The 20,439-nt window shown below is 50.6% G+C and overlaps 1 protein-coding gene across 9 annotated transcripts in view; it reads right to left on the reverse strand.

Moving 5' to 3' along the window:
* The window catches only part of LOC144944554 (CCR4-NOT transcription complex subunit 3-like), a 32,682-nt gene extending 14,411 nt beyond the window's left edge, over window positions 1-18,271 (reverse strand). Inside the window, exons 1-14 of one of the 9 annotated variants that reach the window (XM_078872806.1) lie at window positions 18,239-18,271; window positions 17,255-17,329; window positions 15,950-16,017; window positions 15,568-15,660; window positions 11,935-12,024; window positions 10,461-10,589; window positions 8,063-8,089; window positions 7,031-7,099; window positions 5,993-6,212; window positions 4,766-4,887; window positions 3,868-3,933; window positions 2,380-2,567; window positions 1,312-1,877; window positions 361-463 (exon numbers count right to left, since the gene is read on the reverse strand). In XM_078872806.1, the coding sequence (XP_078728932.1) occupies window positions 361-463; window positions 1,312-1,877; window positions 2,380-2,567; window positions 3,868-3,933; window positions 4,766-4,887; window positions 5,993-6,212; window positions 7,031-7,099; window positions 8,063-8,089; window positions 10,461-10,589; window positions 11,935-12,024; window positions 15,568-15,660; window positions 15,950-16,017; window positions 17,255-17,279 (1,766 nt within the window). In that variant the 5' untranslated portion in view covers window positions 17,280-17,329; window positions 18,239-18,271. The other 8 variants (XM_078872807.1, XM_078872808.1, XM_078872809.1 and 5 more) reach the window with 8 other exon arrangements.
* Between the last annotated feature and the right edge of the window lie 2,168 nt (window positions 18,272-20,439).

The following is a 20,439-nucleotide window of genomic DNA, read 5'->3' on the forward strand; positions in this document are numbered from 1 at the left end:
AGGGGCCGCCCGCCGAGCGTAGTGGGGCGCGCGGAGTGGGGCGAGCGTAGTGGGGCGAGCGGAGTGGGGCGAGCGTAGTGGGGCGAGCGGAGTGGGGCGAGCGGAGTGGGGCGAGCGGAGTGGGGCGAGCGTAGTGGGGCGAGCGGAGTGGGGCGAGCGGAGTGGGGCGCGCGGAGTGGGGCGAGCGGAGTGGGGCGAGCGGAGTGGGGCGAGCGGAGTGGGGCGAGCGGAGTGGGGCGAGCGGAGTGGGGCGAGCGGAGTGGGGCGAGCGTAGTGGGGCGAGCGGAGTGGGGCGAGCGGAGTGGGGCGAGCGTAGTGGGGCGAGCCGAGTGGGGCGAGCGGAGTGGCTGGCCGACTCACAAGAGGGGAGGCGAGGGGGCGACGTTGGGCTGGCTGCTCGGCGAGTCCGAGTTGACGACCTGCGGAGAGTCTTCCCGGGACTCTGCCACCACGGCGCTGTAGCCTGCGGGAGGAGGGCGGGCGACACGAAACTTCCAAGTTGCTCATCCAGTCCCCGCCAAGTCGCTCTATAGCATCCTCCGTGCACACCACGACGACTCCCGTCCGCAGCATGCTCGCGCACCTTGCACGCTCATTCAGTCACACATATGCTGCCCACACACACACACACTCGCTCCCCACACCGCCCCCGCACCTCTCCACTCTGTAGTTCCATCCTCCCACCGTCGCCGTTTTCCCCGAAGCTCTCACGCTAATAGCCTCATTTCTTTCTAACCGATTTTTGTGTTAAGTTTGTTGTCCTTCTCCCGCACCTCCGACGAGCACGGTTGGCTACGTACGGTGCGAAAGAAGTTCAACAGACATGCATGCAACCATCCTGCTCAATTCAAGGAAAACTTTACGCTCTTTTTTTTCTGCTCGTTATGTACGGAGTTGACGACTCTCAAGTGAAAAGACGTCGTCTAGTTTAGGCCATTCTTATTGGGCCTTTAACAAATTCATCCACCTGGTGACACGAGATCTGCGAGGGACACAATTGGAAAATACACCACAGTACGTGTCCCTAAATCGTGCGTGCATCTCCATGTCTCTCTCCGACTGATGATGATGATGTGTCAAAGACACTTAAGCTAATAATGGACCCAATGAGACGGAATCATTAATAAATAAGACGAAGAAATAAATCATGATCATTCAATAAATCGCCGTGCACCACACTACTGATTTCACATGCACCACCACAGTAAAGGCAAAAATCATCAACTCATGAGTCAAATCTTGACTTTAAATCACGACGATTCATCAAATCGTAAAGAAGAGACTCATGAGAAGCCCGCCGCCAGCACGTACTGTTGGCACCGTTGAGCTGCCTGCTCGCCGCTGCCGCTGCAGCCGCCGCTGCAGTTGCTGCCGCGGACGCCGCCTGGTTCGCCGAGCCCGGCCTCGGTTGCGCCGCGTTGCCCGCTCCCGGCGCCAGCGACAACGGCGCGCTGCCCACCACGCCGCTGCCGCCGCCGCCGCCGCCCCCCGGGCCTCCCGCTATGCTGCTGGTGCTGCTGCTGCTGCTGCCGCCGCCAGCCGAGGTCGCGCCACCCGCGACGCCGTTCAGCGCCCACACGCCGGCGCTCGAGTTCCAAACGCCGCTGCCGTGCCCCAACAAACCCCACGCGCCGCCGCCGGCGCCGCCGCCGCCGCCGCCGCCAGGGCCGTTGGTGCTGGTGATCCACACCGAGCTGGCGCCGCCCGTCGTGCCGGACGTCGACGACGACAGCGCCGGCGGCGCCGCCCCTGCCGACCCCGGGGACGACCCCGCGGGCAAGCCGCCAGCACCCCCGCTCGCGCCCGTTGTCGGCGTCACGCCCGAAACGGCGGCGGAGTAGGCGGGACCTGACGGCGCCTGCGATGACGCGGGATTCCTGGGGGGAGGGGGGGACACAAGCGAGCGCGTTCGGTCGTTCGTTCTCCACCTGGCCCCCACGCTAGAGTGAAAGGCACGCTCGTGCACTTTCGTAATAACGGCGCTGGCGCTGCCATCATCTTGGGTGTCAATACAAGCAGCCATGTGCGATTAAACCGGGTTGTCAATTGCTGCACAAAACAAACACGTTAAATTCGGTTCTGCACTTTATTTGGCTGAATTCCAGCTCTCAAGGTTTAAATATTGGATTGACCACCATGTGATGAACACTACTCCGAGTGGCAGAACGGGTGGCAGAGTGCTGCCTCTTACTGTGTGGACCAGAGGTCGCTCGAATCAATCTCAGAGGTAGCTCTGTGGGCATCCATTTCGGTGGGCCGTTCTCTAACACCAAGGGTCACGCACCGCTCTGCGAGACACCTGAAAGGAGTTCTCTCACAGAGCGATAAAACTGTGGGAAAATGTTGGAATTTTTTTGTTTATAGCAAATACACACTCACGTCGTGGATGATTTGCTGGCGCCTATTTTGCTGTTACTGCCACTACCACCGCCACTTCCGCCGCTGCCACCCGCGCTGCTCTCCGATTTGCTTAGAGTCCGCCCAGATGTATTCTGGATGATGGGCGACACTGGCGTCCCCCCGACGGTCGCGTGGTGCGCTTTCGTTAACAGCGCCTTCGCAGGAGACTTGGGGGTGGGAAGGTGGGGAACACAACACAAGCGACCAGTCAGATTCGGCAAAACCAAACACACCGCATGCATCCGTGAAAATCAACTGCATTCACAAAACGCGTACAGTCGGCATGCCAGCCAGGTGGGTTTGGCGGCAGAGCTAGCAGCTCGCAAGCTGAAGGCTGCAAATTCAAATCCTGGTTGGGGGGGTTGACTCACCATCCTGCCCCCCGGGTTCGATAAAATGAGTATCACTTTCTGGGGAAGTCAACAGTGGTTGTGCCGAGGATAGAATCGCCCCCACCAAAGGAATGTGGAATTTCCACCGCTGGCTTTTCAGGGCAGTAAAGAGGAGACAAGCAGACGCTGTCTTCCCGACAGACCTGTTCTTCACCTGAGGACGGCTGCTTGCGTTGTGGCCGAAACGTCGTGAGAATTATTTTATGATGTTTTATTTTTATTATTTTATTATTTCCCTTCTACGTGACTTTACCGAAAGAACCAAGAAGAGGAGACAAGCAGCCAATTGCTCAATGCTCACGTGAGCAGGAACCTACTCGGAGTTTTGACAATTGACATACACGTTCTATTTTGCAATGTCGCACCCATTGCGGGGGTGGAGCAGTGGCTATACTCTACTGATGATTCCTAACACCGATGAAATCGGGGCACAGTTGTCTCATCGCTGTCTAAATAATATGGCCACAATTTTGACACTTTCGAAATAGTGGTGTGAAGCAAGGCTGTGTGCGTTATGTACACGACAGGATGGCGATGTGGCGGGACATGCAGAGCATGATAGCACCGATATTATCGTCAGGTTCATGCCTTTTGCACTCATCCAATTATTAGTGAGCAGCTGTAATTATCGGGGCGATGATGCAGCTCAGGGGGAGGGCATTCGATGTTTGTTGCAGAGGTTCGTGGTTCAAATCCAGCAGGCTGCCCTGGTTAACACTGTGGGTGTATTAACCGTAAAATGACCGCGCGCCATCTGCTTCACAGCGGACGTCAACGATTCCGCAACGTTATTCGAAAAGAGTCGCCCGTCGTGTGCCGCCGTCACGCTCCAAATGTGAAAGGAAAAAAAATACCCCGCAAACGACTCGAATGGGATCACACGCACAGCAACGTCACACCTACTGTGAATCTACTGCTGGCTGTGCCTGCGAAACGTAGCAGCGCCTTCCTTCGTGATGATCGCCTTGCGCTATAAGAACGATAGCCCGACGGAAAAAATGCACTTAAGTCTCGCGATAGTTGACCAAAATCATCGAGGTGGCTTCCATCTCCGTGACGCCGGGCAGTCGGGTACCTGCATTGACTCGCTGTCCGTCGACTTGCTCCTCCTCTTGTCCTGGTGGTGGTTTTCGTGGTTCTCCTGCGCACACAGGTCGCTACTATTAGACCGCCGCCATCTGTCTCTCTCTCTCCCCGACTCCGTCTGTCAAGGCCACAAACACCTGGACACGCGACAATCCGCCCTCCTCGAGTAGCGAATTGAACGAGGTCTCATTTCAAAACATCACAATAATCAAACGCAGCTGCCGAGCACAGGCCCCGAGGCCCAAAGTGTCTAGCGGCCAGCAGCAAATGGCAAGACGCCGATGAGAGGAGCGAATTCCAAAGTTGGGCAATACAGAGTTGTGACTTGCAGTGTGGTAACTGAACCCAGTATGGAGGGGACACGAAACAGATGTGCCTCAATGCTTTCGCGATCGTTGGGACAGTAGCATCCCTAGTGTTTACATAAAACGCATCACACACATCGCACGTAAACAGAAAACGAGCGGTTCGCACGCGCGCGATTCAACGCGTCTCACGATTGTGAGCATCGACAAATAAACCGTCATTCGGCACGTGACAGTTTGACTCTCGGCCGCCCCCTCAGCCATCGAGGGCGAGCGACTCGCCACCCACGTGACCGCAGGCGCGTCGGAGAGCGAAGCGCAGACTCCGGAAGCAACCACCACAACACAACAGGCGCCGCGCGCGTTCTACATCTTCACAACCAAGGTGCCACCCTGGCCACGGAAGGCCGTTGATGTCACCGGTCACATGTTAACACAGGCGAACAACAATTCATGATGCTTACGCAGTTTGCATCGTGAATTGTGGTTTTGTTTTATTCTGGCCACCCCATGAAAGGTCATCCCTCAGCGATGACGAGCCAGTGCGGGGTGGATAGGGGAGGGGTGTGCCGGTGGACTCACGTTCGGGATGGGCACGGGCGAACATGACGTGGTGGAGGTCGGAGTGCTGCTTGATTGGTTAAAAACTTCGTCGTCATTGAGGCTGTTGCTGACTGGAGAAGTAGCCAGAACCGCAGCCAGGCCTGCACACACGTACACACGCACACGCACGTGCGTACGTACGCACATGCGTACATACGCACATGCACGTACGTACACACATGTGCGCATATGCACGAACACACACACGCGTGCACGCATACAGACACACGCGGCCAGACGCACACACACGCATACAACACACACATACAAACACACACAAATGCAAACACGTGAATTTGACGCGGGAAGACCTTCACCGGCTCCACAGCGCACGACGTATAAATTCTGCCCAACTGCACACAGGTGCCAATACGGTACAGCACCGCGCTAGCGTGGCTATTGCCAAGGCGCCGAGATGGCGGCACTTTAGACGCGCCATTCGCGGTGGCCGCCGTGTTCTCACCGGACTGCACCGTTTGTCGCGGTTGTGCAGCAACGGCTCTCCCATGTGCACGACCTCGTGCTTCCGAAATTGCCGTTTGCGATTCTTAATTTGAGTCTAAATTTGGGCCACGTAAAGGTCCGTCCAGATTTTTGTTGTGCAATCCTCTCACCACCCAGCGCAGCCAAACAAATTCCATTGCTACAGGTTGCACGAGCGCTTAATGATGCGCCGATTATTTTCCACGACATTTTCTAAAACTATTTTAGCAATCGGAGACGACAGTTTGGCTTCGCACTGCATCAAGCATCTTCAGGTAAGAAACCTGGAAGTCAGCATCTGGATCTGACCGCCTGCGCTTACGCACGCATACACGACGACCTACGGGCTCAGTCAAAGGTGAGAGCGCAAAGGCAGAAGAGAGCGAGAGTGACGAAATAGGATGACGGGTGGCAACGGGGAGTCGCGGCAGAGGTCGCAAACGGTTTTGATTCCTTACCCGTAACCGGCCGCACAAGGGTCGAAAATGGGTACCCGTACTCGGCCGGGTACGGGTACCCGTTCCCTACCCGTACCCTACCCGAAATGAGTGACAAACGGCTACTCACCAGTGACTCACGGCCTACCCGTACCCGTACCCGGCCGCACCAGGGTCGCAAACGGGTACCCGTACCCGACTGGGTACGGGTAGCCGGGTATCAGGTAGGGTACGGGTATCGGGTACCCGGTTGCGACCTCTGAGCCGCGGACAGAGGGGAGCGCACCGATTTCGTCCATGTTGATGTCGTCGTAGATGAACTCGTTCTCCTCGAAGTCCGGGTCCTGCGACGAGTCCGCGTAGTACTCGACGTCGTCGCGGATCTTGCGGATGGCGTCCACCTCCACCGTCTGGTTGTCCAGCATGCGGAGCAGCGTCTCTAGCTTGCCCACGTGCCAGCGGTGCCGCTCCAGCTGCCGCTTGAGAACCTCCACGCGGTCGGCCTTCTGCGGCGCGAGGGGACAACGGGCGACGGGGTACCGCCCGGCACGGCGTCAGCGCTATCGTCGCGTCGTGCACGCAGAACTGCCGATTTTTTTTTACACTTTCCAACGAAGGACTATAGTTTACACGTTAGCTCTGCCCGACTGTCCATAATGAGGTTTTATTTTTATAACGCGTCATTCATGCGAATTGCCGATGAAGACGCTGTAGAATATGAAACGCTCCACGCAGTTTTCACATGGAAGCCTACGTGGGAAACCAAAGACAAACAAGGCGACAGCCAGAAACATTGCCCAAGCTCTGCAGTTCTATGTTTGGATGTTTGACCAACTAAATTAACAAATGTTTATACATGTGGGAGGAATCCAGAGTACCTGGAGAAAACCCACACGCGTGAGAGAAGTTACAAAAAATCCCTGACACATTTGGAATACTCTTAGATGTTTAATGCTTGCTTGTCGTGGTCGAAAGCATCAACGCATCAGCTCCGTCCATCGGTCTCGAACATGGGGTCACGATAACTCCCAGATGATCTCGACTACAATTTAGTATAAAGTCGTGTTGGTATTCGTGACTTTCTCCAGAGGAACAATGGTCAAATTGATCAAAGGATTTCCCAAAACTGAGGGCTAAAGAAAACAGCGCTAAAACATCCATTATTGTACTCATTTTTATTTCATCTATTTTATGTTCTTCCCATTGTGCTGACCTGGGTCGCTTTTGCAATGAGCCTGGTTATCCCGGCCTCTCGTGTCATCGCCTGGTTACACAAATAAACTCGTTAACTGTTAACCGCGTCGGCTCTCCCCACTGCTCTCACCTCCTTTTCGCTCTTCTTCTTCTTGGAAACTATCGACAACGACTCCACCTCGCTCTCAAATTGGTCCACCTGGCGACGGTAGATGGCAGGAACGAGGTGAGACAGAAATCGGGGGGCAATGCATGTGTAACGAGAGAGCCACGATAACTCTCATAAAAGAAGATCCAAAATTTGCAAACTTTTCGTATAAAGTCGTATTGCCTGGAGAAAAATGGCCAAATTTATCAAATGTTTTCCCAACACCCAGGGATAAAATAAATAAACCAGCGCTAAAAGAATCAAACAATGAGGAGTGTAGGTGAGGATGTCACATCGATTAAATTGTCACAATTCAAGATGACGATTTGATTATGTTTTAGGGCTAAAATGGATGAACCAATGACACTGTACATTAATGTCGGGAGGGAGAGGTCTAGGACCATTTCAGAGATCACTCGTCACTATTGTTCGCCGTGGCCGGGAATCGAATTCAGAGTGCCGGCTTCATAGTCCAGTGCAAGAACTGCCCAAGACACAAGGCAAAGCATGTCTCGTGGGTGTAGGAATCTATTACAATCAATCCAGGAACTCTCGTACAGCAGTAGGATCCGATGTGTCAGGAGAACAGCCCAGAGAAGCGGATACCCCAGAACTACCTCTGACATCCCTTCAAGTGACCTCTGGTCCACACAGTAGGGAGCAGCATAGACCCATCTGCCCAGCCACATGACAGTAATGTTCAGCACGTGGCAATCAAACCAAGATTTGTCATTCTCGAAGATAACATTTTGCCAAGTAAAGTACATAACCAAATGTAACGTGATGGGTTGCTTAGTGCAGTGATTGGGCTGAGACCATCAACTCGCTGCACTTGAAACCCAGTTATAGTCAGAGGAAGGCGAAACCTGGATTCAAACCCAAGATTCTCAGCGGTGCCAGCTTGGCGCTGTGACCCGAGGCGCGCAGCCTCCACCTTGTTAGCAAGGGAATGTTAACGGGGCGAGCATTTTTGTACGTGAAGGCATCCGACAAAGTAACCCAGCATGCGTTTACCTGCATGTTTAGGTTGTCGATGGTGTTCTGAAAAAGAAATCGGGCAAAGAGCCAGCGTTACACAAATGGCATTTTTCACATTATTCACTCGCTCACGGCACCGCGCCACGCGTCAAGAATAAAAAGACAAGACAGCGAAACCCCAAACGCGGCGACGGGGGGCACGCCACCTGGGGAACGTGGGGGGAGCGGCATGCGTGCCCCGAGGGCCGCGTTTAGGGGGTGCGCCATCGCACTCGGCGCCGGTGCCCCGACTTGCTTGGCAAGCGACGGTCACTGCCGTGGCTCTCTCGGCAAGAAAATTGAGAGCGGCGACGTGCGGCTAAGTGCCCCGCTTCCGCCCGAACGCCCCCTCCACCCCGACCCGGCACTCGCACCCAACACGCCGGGCCTCTCGCGGTGAATTGAACTCGATGACCCCCGGCGTCTCATTGCGCGATAAGTAAGCTTATGTTAAATAAGCAGACAACAAGAAATGTACTTGAAGTTGGATTGTAAAGCATTTCGATAAAGCTAGCATGGGTTATCTGCATAATGAGGGTTATCAAGTGTGTTCAGGACATCTCCATGGTGTCACGATTTGAGGGTTGTGATGCTATCCAAAAATCGATTCCTCTTGCCATGCCTCGACTTCTCTTTCAGCCTCCTGTAAAGTCGCCTTGAATGTGCCGCATCTCTCTCGATCTCAGAAGCCAAGCAAAATTGAGCCCAGGTTAGAAATTGGATGGGCGATCAAGAGAGCTGGCTAGTTGTTGTAGACATGGGATAGCCAGGATAAGATTATTTGGCTGCTATAGATTTCCGCATGGTAAGCCACTTCGTTGAGCTAACATTTGCGGCCAGGTTGCTGCTTCTAAATGAGAGCTATATTGCTCAGTGGGACTTACCTGGTCAAATTTAAATAGTTAAATAGTTAGTTTGGATATGGCTGTAAAGTGATGGATTATCGAGTGCATCTGTCTGGAGATTTGAGCATCAATCTTCCCCCTCCTATGCATGGTGTGTTTCCCATAGGTTCTCAGAGTTCCTCCCACACAAAGTGAGGACCCCTCCTGAAAAGGAGTCCTGAGACTCAGTGGGGTTCTCCTGGGTAATAATTATAATAATTGGCAATTACCATGTCTTCTTGGTTCTTTCGGTAAAGTCACGTAGAATGGAAATAATAAAATAATAAAAATAACACATAATAAAATAATTCTCACGAGGTTTCGGCCACAACGCAAGCAGCCGTCCTCAGGTGAAGAACAGGTCTGTCGAGAAGAATAGGTCTTTCGAGAAGACAGAGTCATTCAGACTCTGTCTTCTCGACAGACCTGTTCTTCACCTGAGGACGGCTGCTTGCGTTGTGGCCGAAACGTCGTGAGAATTATTTTATTATGTTTTATTTTTATTATTTCCATTCTACGTGACTTTACCGAAAGAACCAAGAAGACGAATCCCTGCAGTCACGAAAGCTTTAAATCGAAATAAAAATTACCATGTCGTTTCTATTCTCTTTTTTGTGTTTTGTTGATTGGCTCAACGAGAAGCACACATTAGTAACCCACCTCACATTCGATTTGCATAAATCGAACATAGTTATTAATTCCTGCACGCGCGATCCGACATGCATCGCGACGGTAAGGTTCTCATTTTTCCGAGGAATCCATTTATCGTCGCAAGCTCCATATTTGCCGCCTGGCGCATGAACTATTTCCTGTAGCGCCGTGCATCGGAGGTCTAGTAAACCACACAATGTAGGCCTGCGTCGATCGACCACATTCGCCAAGAATCCATCTGTGTGCAACTACCCAGCACATGGCACAATCGCCGCATTGTGCACGTCGCAACACCGAGAACCAAAGACAGTCACAATGTCGTACGGCTGCACGTCACAACACCCAGTACAAGCTGCACATCATACAACATGTAACAACACCCAAAACCAGACAAACCTGGCGTCATACCACAACACTCAATACCCAGGACTCACTGTCGTACAACGTGCAACACTGCACCATGCAACGCATCACAACAACCCAGAACCACAAACAGCACGTCAGACAACAACACGTCACAACAGCGCGTCGTACGGCAGGAGCCAGCATGGGGGGACGCGTGCGAAAGCAGAGGTCGCAACCGGGTACCCGATACCCGTACCCTACCCGATACCCGGCTACCCGTACTCGGCCAGGTACGGGTACGGGTAGCCGTTTGCGACCCTGGTGCGACCGGGTACGGGTACGGGTAGGCCGTGAGTCACTGGTGAGTAACCGTTTATCACTCATTTCGGGTAGGGTACGGGTAGGGAACGTACGGGTACGGGTAGGGTACCCATTTGCGACCCTGGTGCGGCCGGGTACGGGTAAAAAATCAAAACCCGTTTGCGACCTCTGTGCGAAAGTATGTGCGTGCGTACCGTGAGCCACTGGCTGATCTCCTCGCGCTCCTTTTGCGCCGGGTCGACCTTGACAGCGGAGCCCAGCCCCTCCTTGGAGTAGGCCTTGGTTTTCGTCTCGCGCTCCACCACCTTGAATCTCTCCATTTGCTGCCCCCCCCCACCCGATGGGACACAAGGTGTAGGACAATCGACGAGTTTTTGGAGAATTGACGCAAAGACGAATTCTAACGTGTAGGTTACCGCAGCCAATATCAATGAGTCTTACGTGCTCTATGGTTCAGGCCATTTAACGATCTGGTACAGTCCAGTAAAACCTTAATATGAGTGGGTTTCATAATACGTATTTCCGACACTTATTGGGGTGCTCTTTGAATTTTGCGGGGGGTTGGGTTTTAAATATTTGCGGCCGTAGCGTGCGACCACCTGACAAGTAGTACCACCATACGTACTTGGAGCGAGGCATGGAAGTGGCGTAGAAAGTAAGAGCACAAAAGTTGCCTCTCCCCCCATGCAAAGTCGCTCACCTTCTGCTTACACGCCAGTGTTTTCCTTTACAATGTTTTGGAATTAGCGTTCCTGTGTTACTGTTAACCGTCGTCCCCGAGCAAAAAAAAGGAAGTGACATCATTAAAGATAAGTTTGAATAATACTGTGTTATACTGATTCATTCAAATATATTTGCACTTTTAAATGTTTATGTTCATTAATAATGGTAACTTAACACAATAACTGTACAATATATGTAGTCATTAATATACACAGTTTATATGTTTAAAAGTGATATATTTTTATGCCCCCTAACTATTTGCCTCATAAGCTTTGAGTGTTAATAGTCGCGGATTTAATATTCTTGCCATTCTCAAAGAACATATCTCACACGAATATTAAAGGGTTTTTTTCAGCTAATTGCGCTAAACTTTATTGCGAGATGTTTTCTTCAACCGACTTATTTGCCCGCGTAAAAATATTGCCACGTGACAATTTAATTTGTTTGGCTGGGCCGGGTAGTTGGAGGGTGCTATGACAAGACGTTTGGTCAGATCTTTACGTCGTGGCCTCACCCAAAACTCAGTTCTGAAATCACGTTGGCCGAGACAAAACCTCCACGTTCACTTGAAAACGTTTGCAGCGCAAACCGGGTGCGGGCGATTCAAATTGCACAACCATGAGCTCGCGTCTCTCGTACTAGACACGACCAATAACGACAACGTCTCGCACCTCTACGGAGTTATTGATTTCTTTGTTTGAAACAGGTGCACGCTGGTATGCGGCCAGAACAAAAGAGCAGTGGCCACAACAGAGCCACGGCAGCCGATGGCGCGTCACGTACATACGTACGTATGTTGAACTTCTTTCGCACCGTACGTAGCCAGCTGTGCTAATCACAGGGCGCCACACGGAAGAGGCTCGAGCAGGAAGGTTGAGGCGCATTGAACGCGTCGCGCTCACCCTGTCGCAAATCGGCCGCCCCACGCGTGACCCGCCAACTCACCAGCTCTATCAGCTTGCGGTTTTCTATTAGCTGCCTTTTGTCCTTGATGTCGTTGGAGGTGAGCCATGTTTTGATCTGGTCTCGAAGCCTCTGCAAGGGGTAGAGAATCACAATTTAAGCACCCATTTATAATACACGTAGAATACAATGTACATTGCGATGTAGAATACGATGCGGATTTACCTAGCGCGTAAATTCGACCGCCTTTTCAAGGCGTTGCGCATGTGTTTTTATTGAGAAAAACAGTTGAGTCATAGGCAGAGGAGAAGAGGAAGGTATTGAACCTTGACTTGAAAAGGGGCAGGCAGTCAACAACACGAATGGCTGTGGGGAGTTCCAGACTATGAGGACAGCAGAGGAGAACGATCTCCCACCGAGGGAAGGTTGCTCGACGGCTGTGATAGAAAGCATTGGTTTCTGGAGCGGAGAGTGCACAGAGGAGAATAAAGTGAGATGAGAGGGGAAAGGCAGGAACGGTGTCAGTCCATCTTGAAGACGGTGGGGGTGCGATCTTATACAATTTATCCGGGATTGTATTGGCAGCCACGTGGGGGTGGGATTTCAGTATTGGGGGCGATGTGATCTCATTTACGGATGTAGGTGAGATGTGTCGCGGCGGCATTTTGTCATGAAGGGCGAGCTCAGCTCCAGCGAGGATCACAGACGCGCGCGTCGCGAGCTGGGATTTTATTCTCGATTTGCACATCAAGCAAGGCCGACACAGCACGTCGGATGGGCGTTCCACGCGACCGGTGTGCCACGCGTGATAATAATGTTGGTATTTGCTGGGGCAAATATCCCCGGATAAAATGTTTCAACGGGGTATTTTATTTTGCATGTAACAATGGTTTAGGAACTGCAGCAACTGTGCTATAAACCAGGCGAGGGGACTTCAGGTCAAATGTGGGCGACAACTGACATCAGTGGTAAGTGATATCTGAAGCGGTCCTGGATACCCACCACCCCACTTCACAGCAAGCAGCACAGACCAGTGTGGCGGAAAATGGTAAAAACAAAAAACATGAATAACACATATCGTAGGGAGGCCTACATCCAGAAGTGCATTGACAAAAGGTTGATATTGTTATCCACCCTCGCATAGATTCAATTAATTGTACAATTTAGGATTTTGATTCAATACAAAAATCATTTCTTTAATACATTTTACCATCTCGTTTGCAATGTTTTCTTGTTTCTCAGTCTCATTTGTACACATTAGTTTTGCTTCAATACCCAAAAGTAAATCGTGTTATTTGTATAATCCACAAAATAATAACATATTCTCAGACAAGATTCAGGCGTGCACCGCGTGCAGAGGAGCACGTCCCAGTCGGTGAATTGTTGCATCCGTTACATGCACACGAGGATGGAATGAGTTTCAGGTATAATTTTTACGGATATAAGATTTTATTTTATTTCACATTTTTGGATTAAAATGTATTAAAGCTTGACACGTGCCATTCTTTACGTGAAAAATGGGACAACCTAAATGACTTGAAATACGAATAAATAATTCAAACATCTTTTAAAAAAGTTCCAACAAAAACACAACATTTTTGATAAGAACGTGTGTATATGTTATTATCCATTCCGTTGCTTGGGTCTCTATTTACGCACAATGAAGAAGGTGCCATTGCCCAAAACGTCACCTACTATACTCTGTAACCTTTAAGACCACGGTGTCAATGTGGCCTTAAAGTTTTTTGTTGTTTACCTTTTAATAATGAGCAAAAGTCACATAACATGATGGCAGTTTTGGCAAGAAAAGTATGTGTATGACACCACTGAAGCCATGTCACTTCCTGCGAGGTCACATTTTCAGATCAAATTCTAAAGCACATTTCCCCCCCTTGTTTGTTTCATATCCAGGACCGATTCCGCATTTTTTCCGGTTCATCCAAAAACATCCATAGTGCACAGCATATTTATGGCTGGCTTCTCATTGTTGAATGAAGAGACTGGCAGAGAAAATGAGGCTTCGGGAGTATCATTATTATTGTGCTGGGTCTCTCTCACATACACCTGGCCCTGCGCTCATGCCTACAGCTCATATGACGGACAGCCCAAGAGCCACTCAAAGAGCCTGCAGCTGCTTAATCAGTGCAGAATTCACACGCTGCTCTGCACACCTACTGGGCTCTTCACGGCAACCTAAGCTAGGTTCACACTGGATCACTCACGGCAGAAAAAAGGGAGCGGAACCAAGGCCTTTGAAGATTTTAAAGGAGCAATGACGTGACGATTAAGTAATCGTCAAACACAGGGTTGTTAATTTAGTTGTGTTGCATCATGGGTAATTAAATGCTAGAAATTCTACAAAATCAATTATCGGTTTGCCACACACATCAAAATTTCAAACAATAAATGCCCAGCCGTACGTCTGCATCTGTCGGAATGCACCGCTTGGTGGCTGATGAGCCCCGTCGTTGCTGCCTTAAAATCTACAATCACTTCACAAGCCTAGTCAAACACCGCGTGACTCGAACGTTAAGTTCCTGCGTGATGATGTGACTGCGTTTTAAACCGTGTATTGCACACGATGTTCACTTAAGTCCAAAATCCTTTGTAAATCAAACCCCTTAATCAACATCCGCCACAAGACATCCCATTCTATACGCAGTGTCATTACGCAAGCAATCGGCAGTATCCCTGCATTGCAAACTAATGACAGCCCAAAAGGCTGCCGTGCGCTAAATGAGCAACTCATATCCTAAACTATAACAAGTGGACATGTAACAATTCAGCCCCCCAATGATTTAATTGGTATGGAATACAGTTTAGATGTCTTGTTTATTGTAATGCATCTCATTTGTGCCGTTTTGTTACCAAAACTGTAACAGGAGCACATTGTGTGCTTAAAATAATAAAATAATGCTTTAGTCGTTTTGTCATTCTACTGCTAGATGCCAGCCTCTTCATGATGTGTCAGTCTTGGGGGGGTGTTTCACTCAAATTAACCACGCAAATCAGTGCGGGTTAGAGAAAATGGGAGGCCACTCGCCAATGTTAGCCATATCCGGGAAACTAACTCAAGTCGCATGTGCTGCGCTAACCATATGCACCAACCACTCCCCCTATAAAATGTGCATGAAAGATAAATAATGAAAATGCATGCAAAAGAGTCAACTTTGATTAATTAATCGATTGTTACATGCCTAACACAGCGTGTCCGCGAAATTCATTGCTAATTCATATCCGTTTTACTTTAACAAAACAGAATTATTGCCACGAACATTTAAAATTAACACAAGTACAAGATGCTGTAATATATAATGCTTTCCATATTATAAAAATATTAAATGAAAAAATCAAGGCCAAATCTGGAAGGTAAAATGCAATGCATCCATAACTACTGTTTAGCACTAAATTGGGACGGCCTGTCTCATTTCTACGCAGCGTGGAGACACAGCTAGCAACAAGTATTACTTTGTGTGCCATTACATTTTTGTGCTCTGGGATTGCGATTTAAAAAATTTCCCCCAATACTTTGCATGCGGACACGGTATATTTGGCAACGTTGTTACTTCAAAGACCCACTCTAGCAAGCATCGCTTAAAGGCAAAAAGCGGAATATGACGCCTGTGCATTCGAGGCAAAGCTTAAGATGTGACGCATTCCTAACACAACTCCCACCTGAAGCTTCTTGATTTCCTTTTTAAGATCAGCCTCATACTTTTCCTTCTGGTTGATGTTGGCTGCATTATGCACCTGGAAAAGGCGATCGTGCTGGAATCAACAAAACTCCATCACAAGACGTAGTTACACACATATACATCAAACTTCACAAACATAGGGCATCGTTAAAATATATTGCATACATATCAACAATTGTAAATGGATTAAATAAATGTGTTCACGTTTTGTTTGCATAAGGAGTGTTGGCGTAGCAGAAAGCTTAGGCAAGTGCAAATAATTGTGCTTTGTAGCAATCACTGATGCTGTGATAGGCAGTTCTTTCGTTTTGCCGTGTTTGTGCAAAGCTGAAATGAGTAACGCGTCGGTGCGATAGCCGTACCTTTTGCCAGATGTCCTCAAAAATCTCAACGCCTTCGCTCACTTTCTTGAGGCAGCGATCAATCTCCGCTTCACGGGGGAGCACAAAAAAACACGCGAGAGTTGGTGTGTGATCGCGACATCCACCACCGCTCAGCCGCGCCGGTCGCATGGGTCGGGCCAAGACACCACCAGGCACTGGGACCGAAGACGACGACTTGGCCTGGCCACCTGAGCACATGGTCACCCCTGCCACTCGGCTACCTGGCAAATTATAATAATAATAAAAATTATGTATCTACTGCATAAACATAACCACATGTTAAGACACTGTAAAAAAAAAGGGGAGGGGGGACATGAATAACGTGCTCAGTGGTGAAGATAATGGGTGTATTTTTGTGATCCTGTTTCCGTGTGTGTTCGTGTCACAAAACTTACACACAAAAGCCCATGCAGCCACAAGTCACCTGGCCATTCGGTCATCCAGTCACCCCCACACCACGACTAGTAACATTCAGCCACTCGGTCACCTGATCACCCAACCAACCAGCCCACCTGGCTACCTGTTCAACTAGTAAACCTGGTCGTCACACCACCACTGGGTCATCCTACAACCAGACTGTTCGGTCACCCGTCAACCAAATCACTCGACCTAGCCTGCCGCTGCCACCCGGGCCGCCACGCCAACCTATCACCCCGCTAGCACGCAGTCAGTCTATCATGCAACCCGACCGCATGGTCATCCCATCACCGTGCCCAGGTAGACATATCCGTCCCTCGATCTGCCAGCCAACCCGGCACAAGGCGCTCTACCCCGGAGGAGATCGGGCCCCGTCCGTTCCTCCGACCCACCACGGAGCTCCAGCGCAAGCCCGGGATTCCAGCGAAGCCGAGCGTAGAGACAATCGCGGCTCAGGGGACCGCGTTCAGTGACACTGAACAGCGGCGCCACACGCAGCGCGGACATCCCGGGCCGGCGCGCTCGGCCACCATCAACCAACACAGCGCGCCCGCCACAAAACAATACAAGCGCGCATACTCCCTCTCTACCCACCACCCCCACGCACGTCGCTCGCCACAACGCAATAAAGCAAATGAACGTCCACGATCAACAACGTTGACAACATCGACAGCAGCCCCCTGTCGCGAACAGATGCGAATCTGTTCGCGGTATTGTAAAGCGGACAAGCCCGACAGGGCCCCGTAAGGCCTCGGTCTCGACTAGAATGCATCCCGGAGAATCCCCCGGGGGGGAGCAGCTAGTCTAGCCCGAGGCCTTGCGGGGGGCCTTTACGTTGGATTATGCTTCCCGCACAAGATAACTCACCTTGTAGCTTTCGCTTATCTGCCATATCCTACCGTCAGCGGCGTTCATGTATTACCATACTCTTCTTGCGGCGCGCTGTCCAGACACAACGATAAACAACAACAATAACAACAACGGCGTTAGAGACGAGGTCAGGCCCAGGCTTTTAGGCCCAACGCCGCCACCGCCACCACCAAAACGTCAACGACGCGCGCACAATTGCATCGACAAAATGGCAATGAACGTAAACATTTACTCGGTAGACTCGGCGATTCCAGACAAGAGCGGCAAAGGGGAGAAGGTAGATGATGAGAAGGGGGAGGAGGGGGGTGGCAGGCGAGGAGGGAGGGAGACGACGAGGAGGAGGAGGGAGACGCGGGGCTGTGAAAATGGCACCCCCCCTACTGACATCACCACTCACAGCGGCGCCGCGATCTCCTCTCGCCTCACAGCGACGCGGGACCGACAACACCGACACAAAACAACACAAAGCGACGAAGGCAGAGGTACAAACAGTGGCGAGTCGTCGGGGCGAAGGGACCGGGGTACCCTGCTCGCGGAGGAAGTGCCCGTACCTGAGCAGTCGCTGCTGCTGCTACTGCTCATGAGATGGGATGAGTCTGTGGGATAGCTTCACAAGAGCCGCTCTATATAGGCTCCTGTAAAGCGGAACGTGGCTAAAGGCTTCCTCGCACCCTCCACAGCCAGGAGGTGAACTAGATGTCGCTAGATGAACCTTCTCGAGACGTCAAAGGGGTTAAGTTGCCGGTTATTAAACAGAAGCGCGCGCTGTCAACTGATACGGGGAGTGAGGAGGGAGGAGGTCGCGGTGGTGGTGGTGGCTTAACAAGCCTTGAGAAGAGCCAAAAGTGATGGCGGGGATTGAAATGTGCCTCTACGAAGCGCACCTGCCAGTCGTGCCACTCCGGCAACTTACACAAATACGACACGAAGCGGATAAACGACAAAGGAGCCGGAGACTGGACCCTGATGACCGCCGCTTACCTGCAATCAGTGTCTGTTCCTAGGGGGAGGGGTGTGAGGGGGGAGGGGTGTGAATGGGAGGGGTAATTCCCCCCCCCCATTCACACCCCTTGTCATACCGAAAAGGTTTATTTTCATTATATTTGGCAAAGAAAAGGCATTCAAATTTTTTTTAACTAAAACTATTATTAATGTGAGACTATTTTTTTTATTTTAAATTTAGCACCACCCTCCAGCCCTCCCCCAGGATTATAAAAATCAGGTGACATGGACGCGAGTCACACCTGCTCCAACAATTCACAGGTTTGTCTACGGTAAAAAAAAACATCTCCAGATTAATTATTGTTCTGCTAAAACATTGTTGTCGCTTAGACATTGTTGTTCACGTGTCCTAAATCGAGAAACAAAATCGCTTGACCTGTTCTATCGTTTGTTGTCGTAACTTTCTTACCTGCCCCCTGCTGGGCATCTGTTAAAAAAAAGCTTCATAGCTCATCGGATTTATTCCCCAGGTTTCTGAAACACGCGTGCGCCGTGTGTGTGTGCGCGTCATGCCGTGGGGAGCGGTGGTATAGTGGTTTGCGTTACGAACCCGGCTACCCGAGTTCGATTCCAGCTCACGGCCAACACCAGAGACGATTATCTGAACCTGGTCCTGGGCCTCCTCCCTAAAATTAGTACCTGGTGCGGTGTGTAAACATCGCCACAAAGGAGACAAAGGTGGTGTTAGCCACCTTTGTGTGCCGTGTCAACCTTCATAGGTGCTCGCTAACAGCACTTGCCCCCAACAGTCTGTTACAGGCTACACGTAAGGGGATTGTAATCTTTGTCATACAATAGGCGCGGAATTGAATGGTCGACCGCAAATGTGGTTGCATTGTGCGAGACGTTATGGTAATCCCCGTAATGTCCTCGTTTAGCGGCGTATTTGTTTGTTCCCTCCAAACAGCGCCGGGAGGGTTCCTAATAAATTTAGATGCACGACCAATTCCAAACGTGTTTTCTTTCATTTTAATCGGTGATTTTCTTTAGAGGAGGAGAATGAACTTAGCCACGCTACAGGACTGCGTCTGGCGGAAACCCAACACGCATCGGTGTGGGATTGACCCACTTGCTGTACTGCCATCTGATGACCGCATGGCACCTCTCCGTGGGTATCGGTCCACACATCTTCGTGTCATCCACCAACCCTGGACTCCAAAGCGCTGGATCACAAAACACTTAATTAAGAAAAACTACCAATCCTGAAATATCGAATTGCAGCGCGCTGCGCTATGAATACTGTGACCTGAAGTGTTTCCTGGCCACGGCTATCATCAGTGGCAAGGGTGGTTCACCACTCCGCACTGACCAGCGTGGTGAAGTATGGCCAAACAACCATCGTGAACGACAAGGCGTGGGAAGGCCTTCATCCAGCAGTGGATTAACAAAGGGTTGTAATGTGTTTCAATTATGACTTTCTTTTTTTTTCATGCGAAAGCCGCCAACTTTGATGGTTGAGAATAGCGAGTGAGGGGCAAGCGGTCATGAGATGGAACGTGCCTGAGAGAGGACATCCACCGGGGAGATGGAGCGATGAACTAAGCTCCTCGTGTGCTGCCAGACGCTGGGGAGGGTTACATTACATCCCAGGATCGTGAGAGATGGCTACGGCTTCATCCAGCGGTGGATAGATCATTGCTGATTAATAACTAACGCCACGACGACTGTAAATGAATATCACCATCCTGTGCTATTGGTTGGATAGTCCCCGCCATGGTAACGTGGAATGCCCACAAACAGATCCGAGGAGACGAGTCTGAGCTGAGTGCAGCCTCACCCCCCGTCTGAACTGGGAGGCTCTTTGAGTTTTAATCAAGATAATGTAATCGGTCGTAGTGGTCAGTTATAGATGTCAGCCCAGGGGGAGGGCCGGTGGGGGGGGGGGTCATCCTCAAGGGTCAGCCTCAGTGCCGGATTCAGCTAGTGCGGGGTCTGTAGCATATGTTATAGAGGGGCCCTACATAAAAAAACACGTAAATATTAAAACACGTAAATGTTTTACTTGCATAGTAAAGTAATTTTAATCTGCTATACACGTAGGCTTTCGCGACCAATACTATTCATAATATAGGTTTTTGGGTCAGATCGCGTTATTTATAAATGTGTCGTAACCCTCCACCACCCGACACGGCCAAACAGTAAAATATGTGTCACGTTTTTCAAAGGCTAAAGAAGTGAAT

Source organism: Lampetra fluviatilis, chromosome 35 (assembly GCF_964198595.1).
Source record: "Lampetra fluviatilis chromosome 35, kcLamFluv1.1, whole genome shotgun sequence".
NCBI lineage: Eukaryota > Metazoa > Chordata > Hyperoartia > Petromyzontiformes > Petromyzontidae > Lampetra > Lampetra fluviatilis.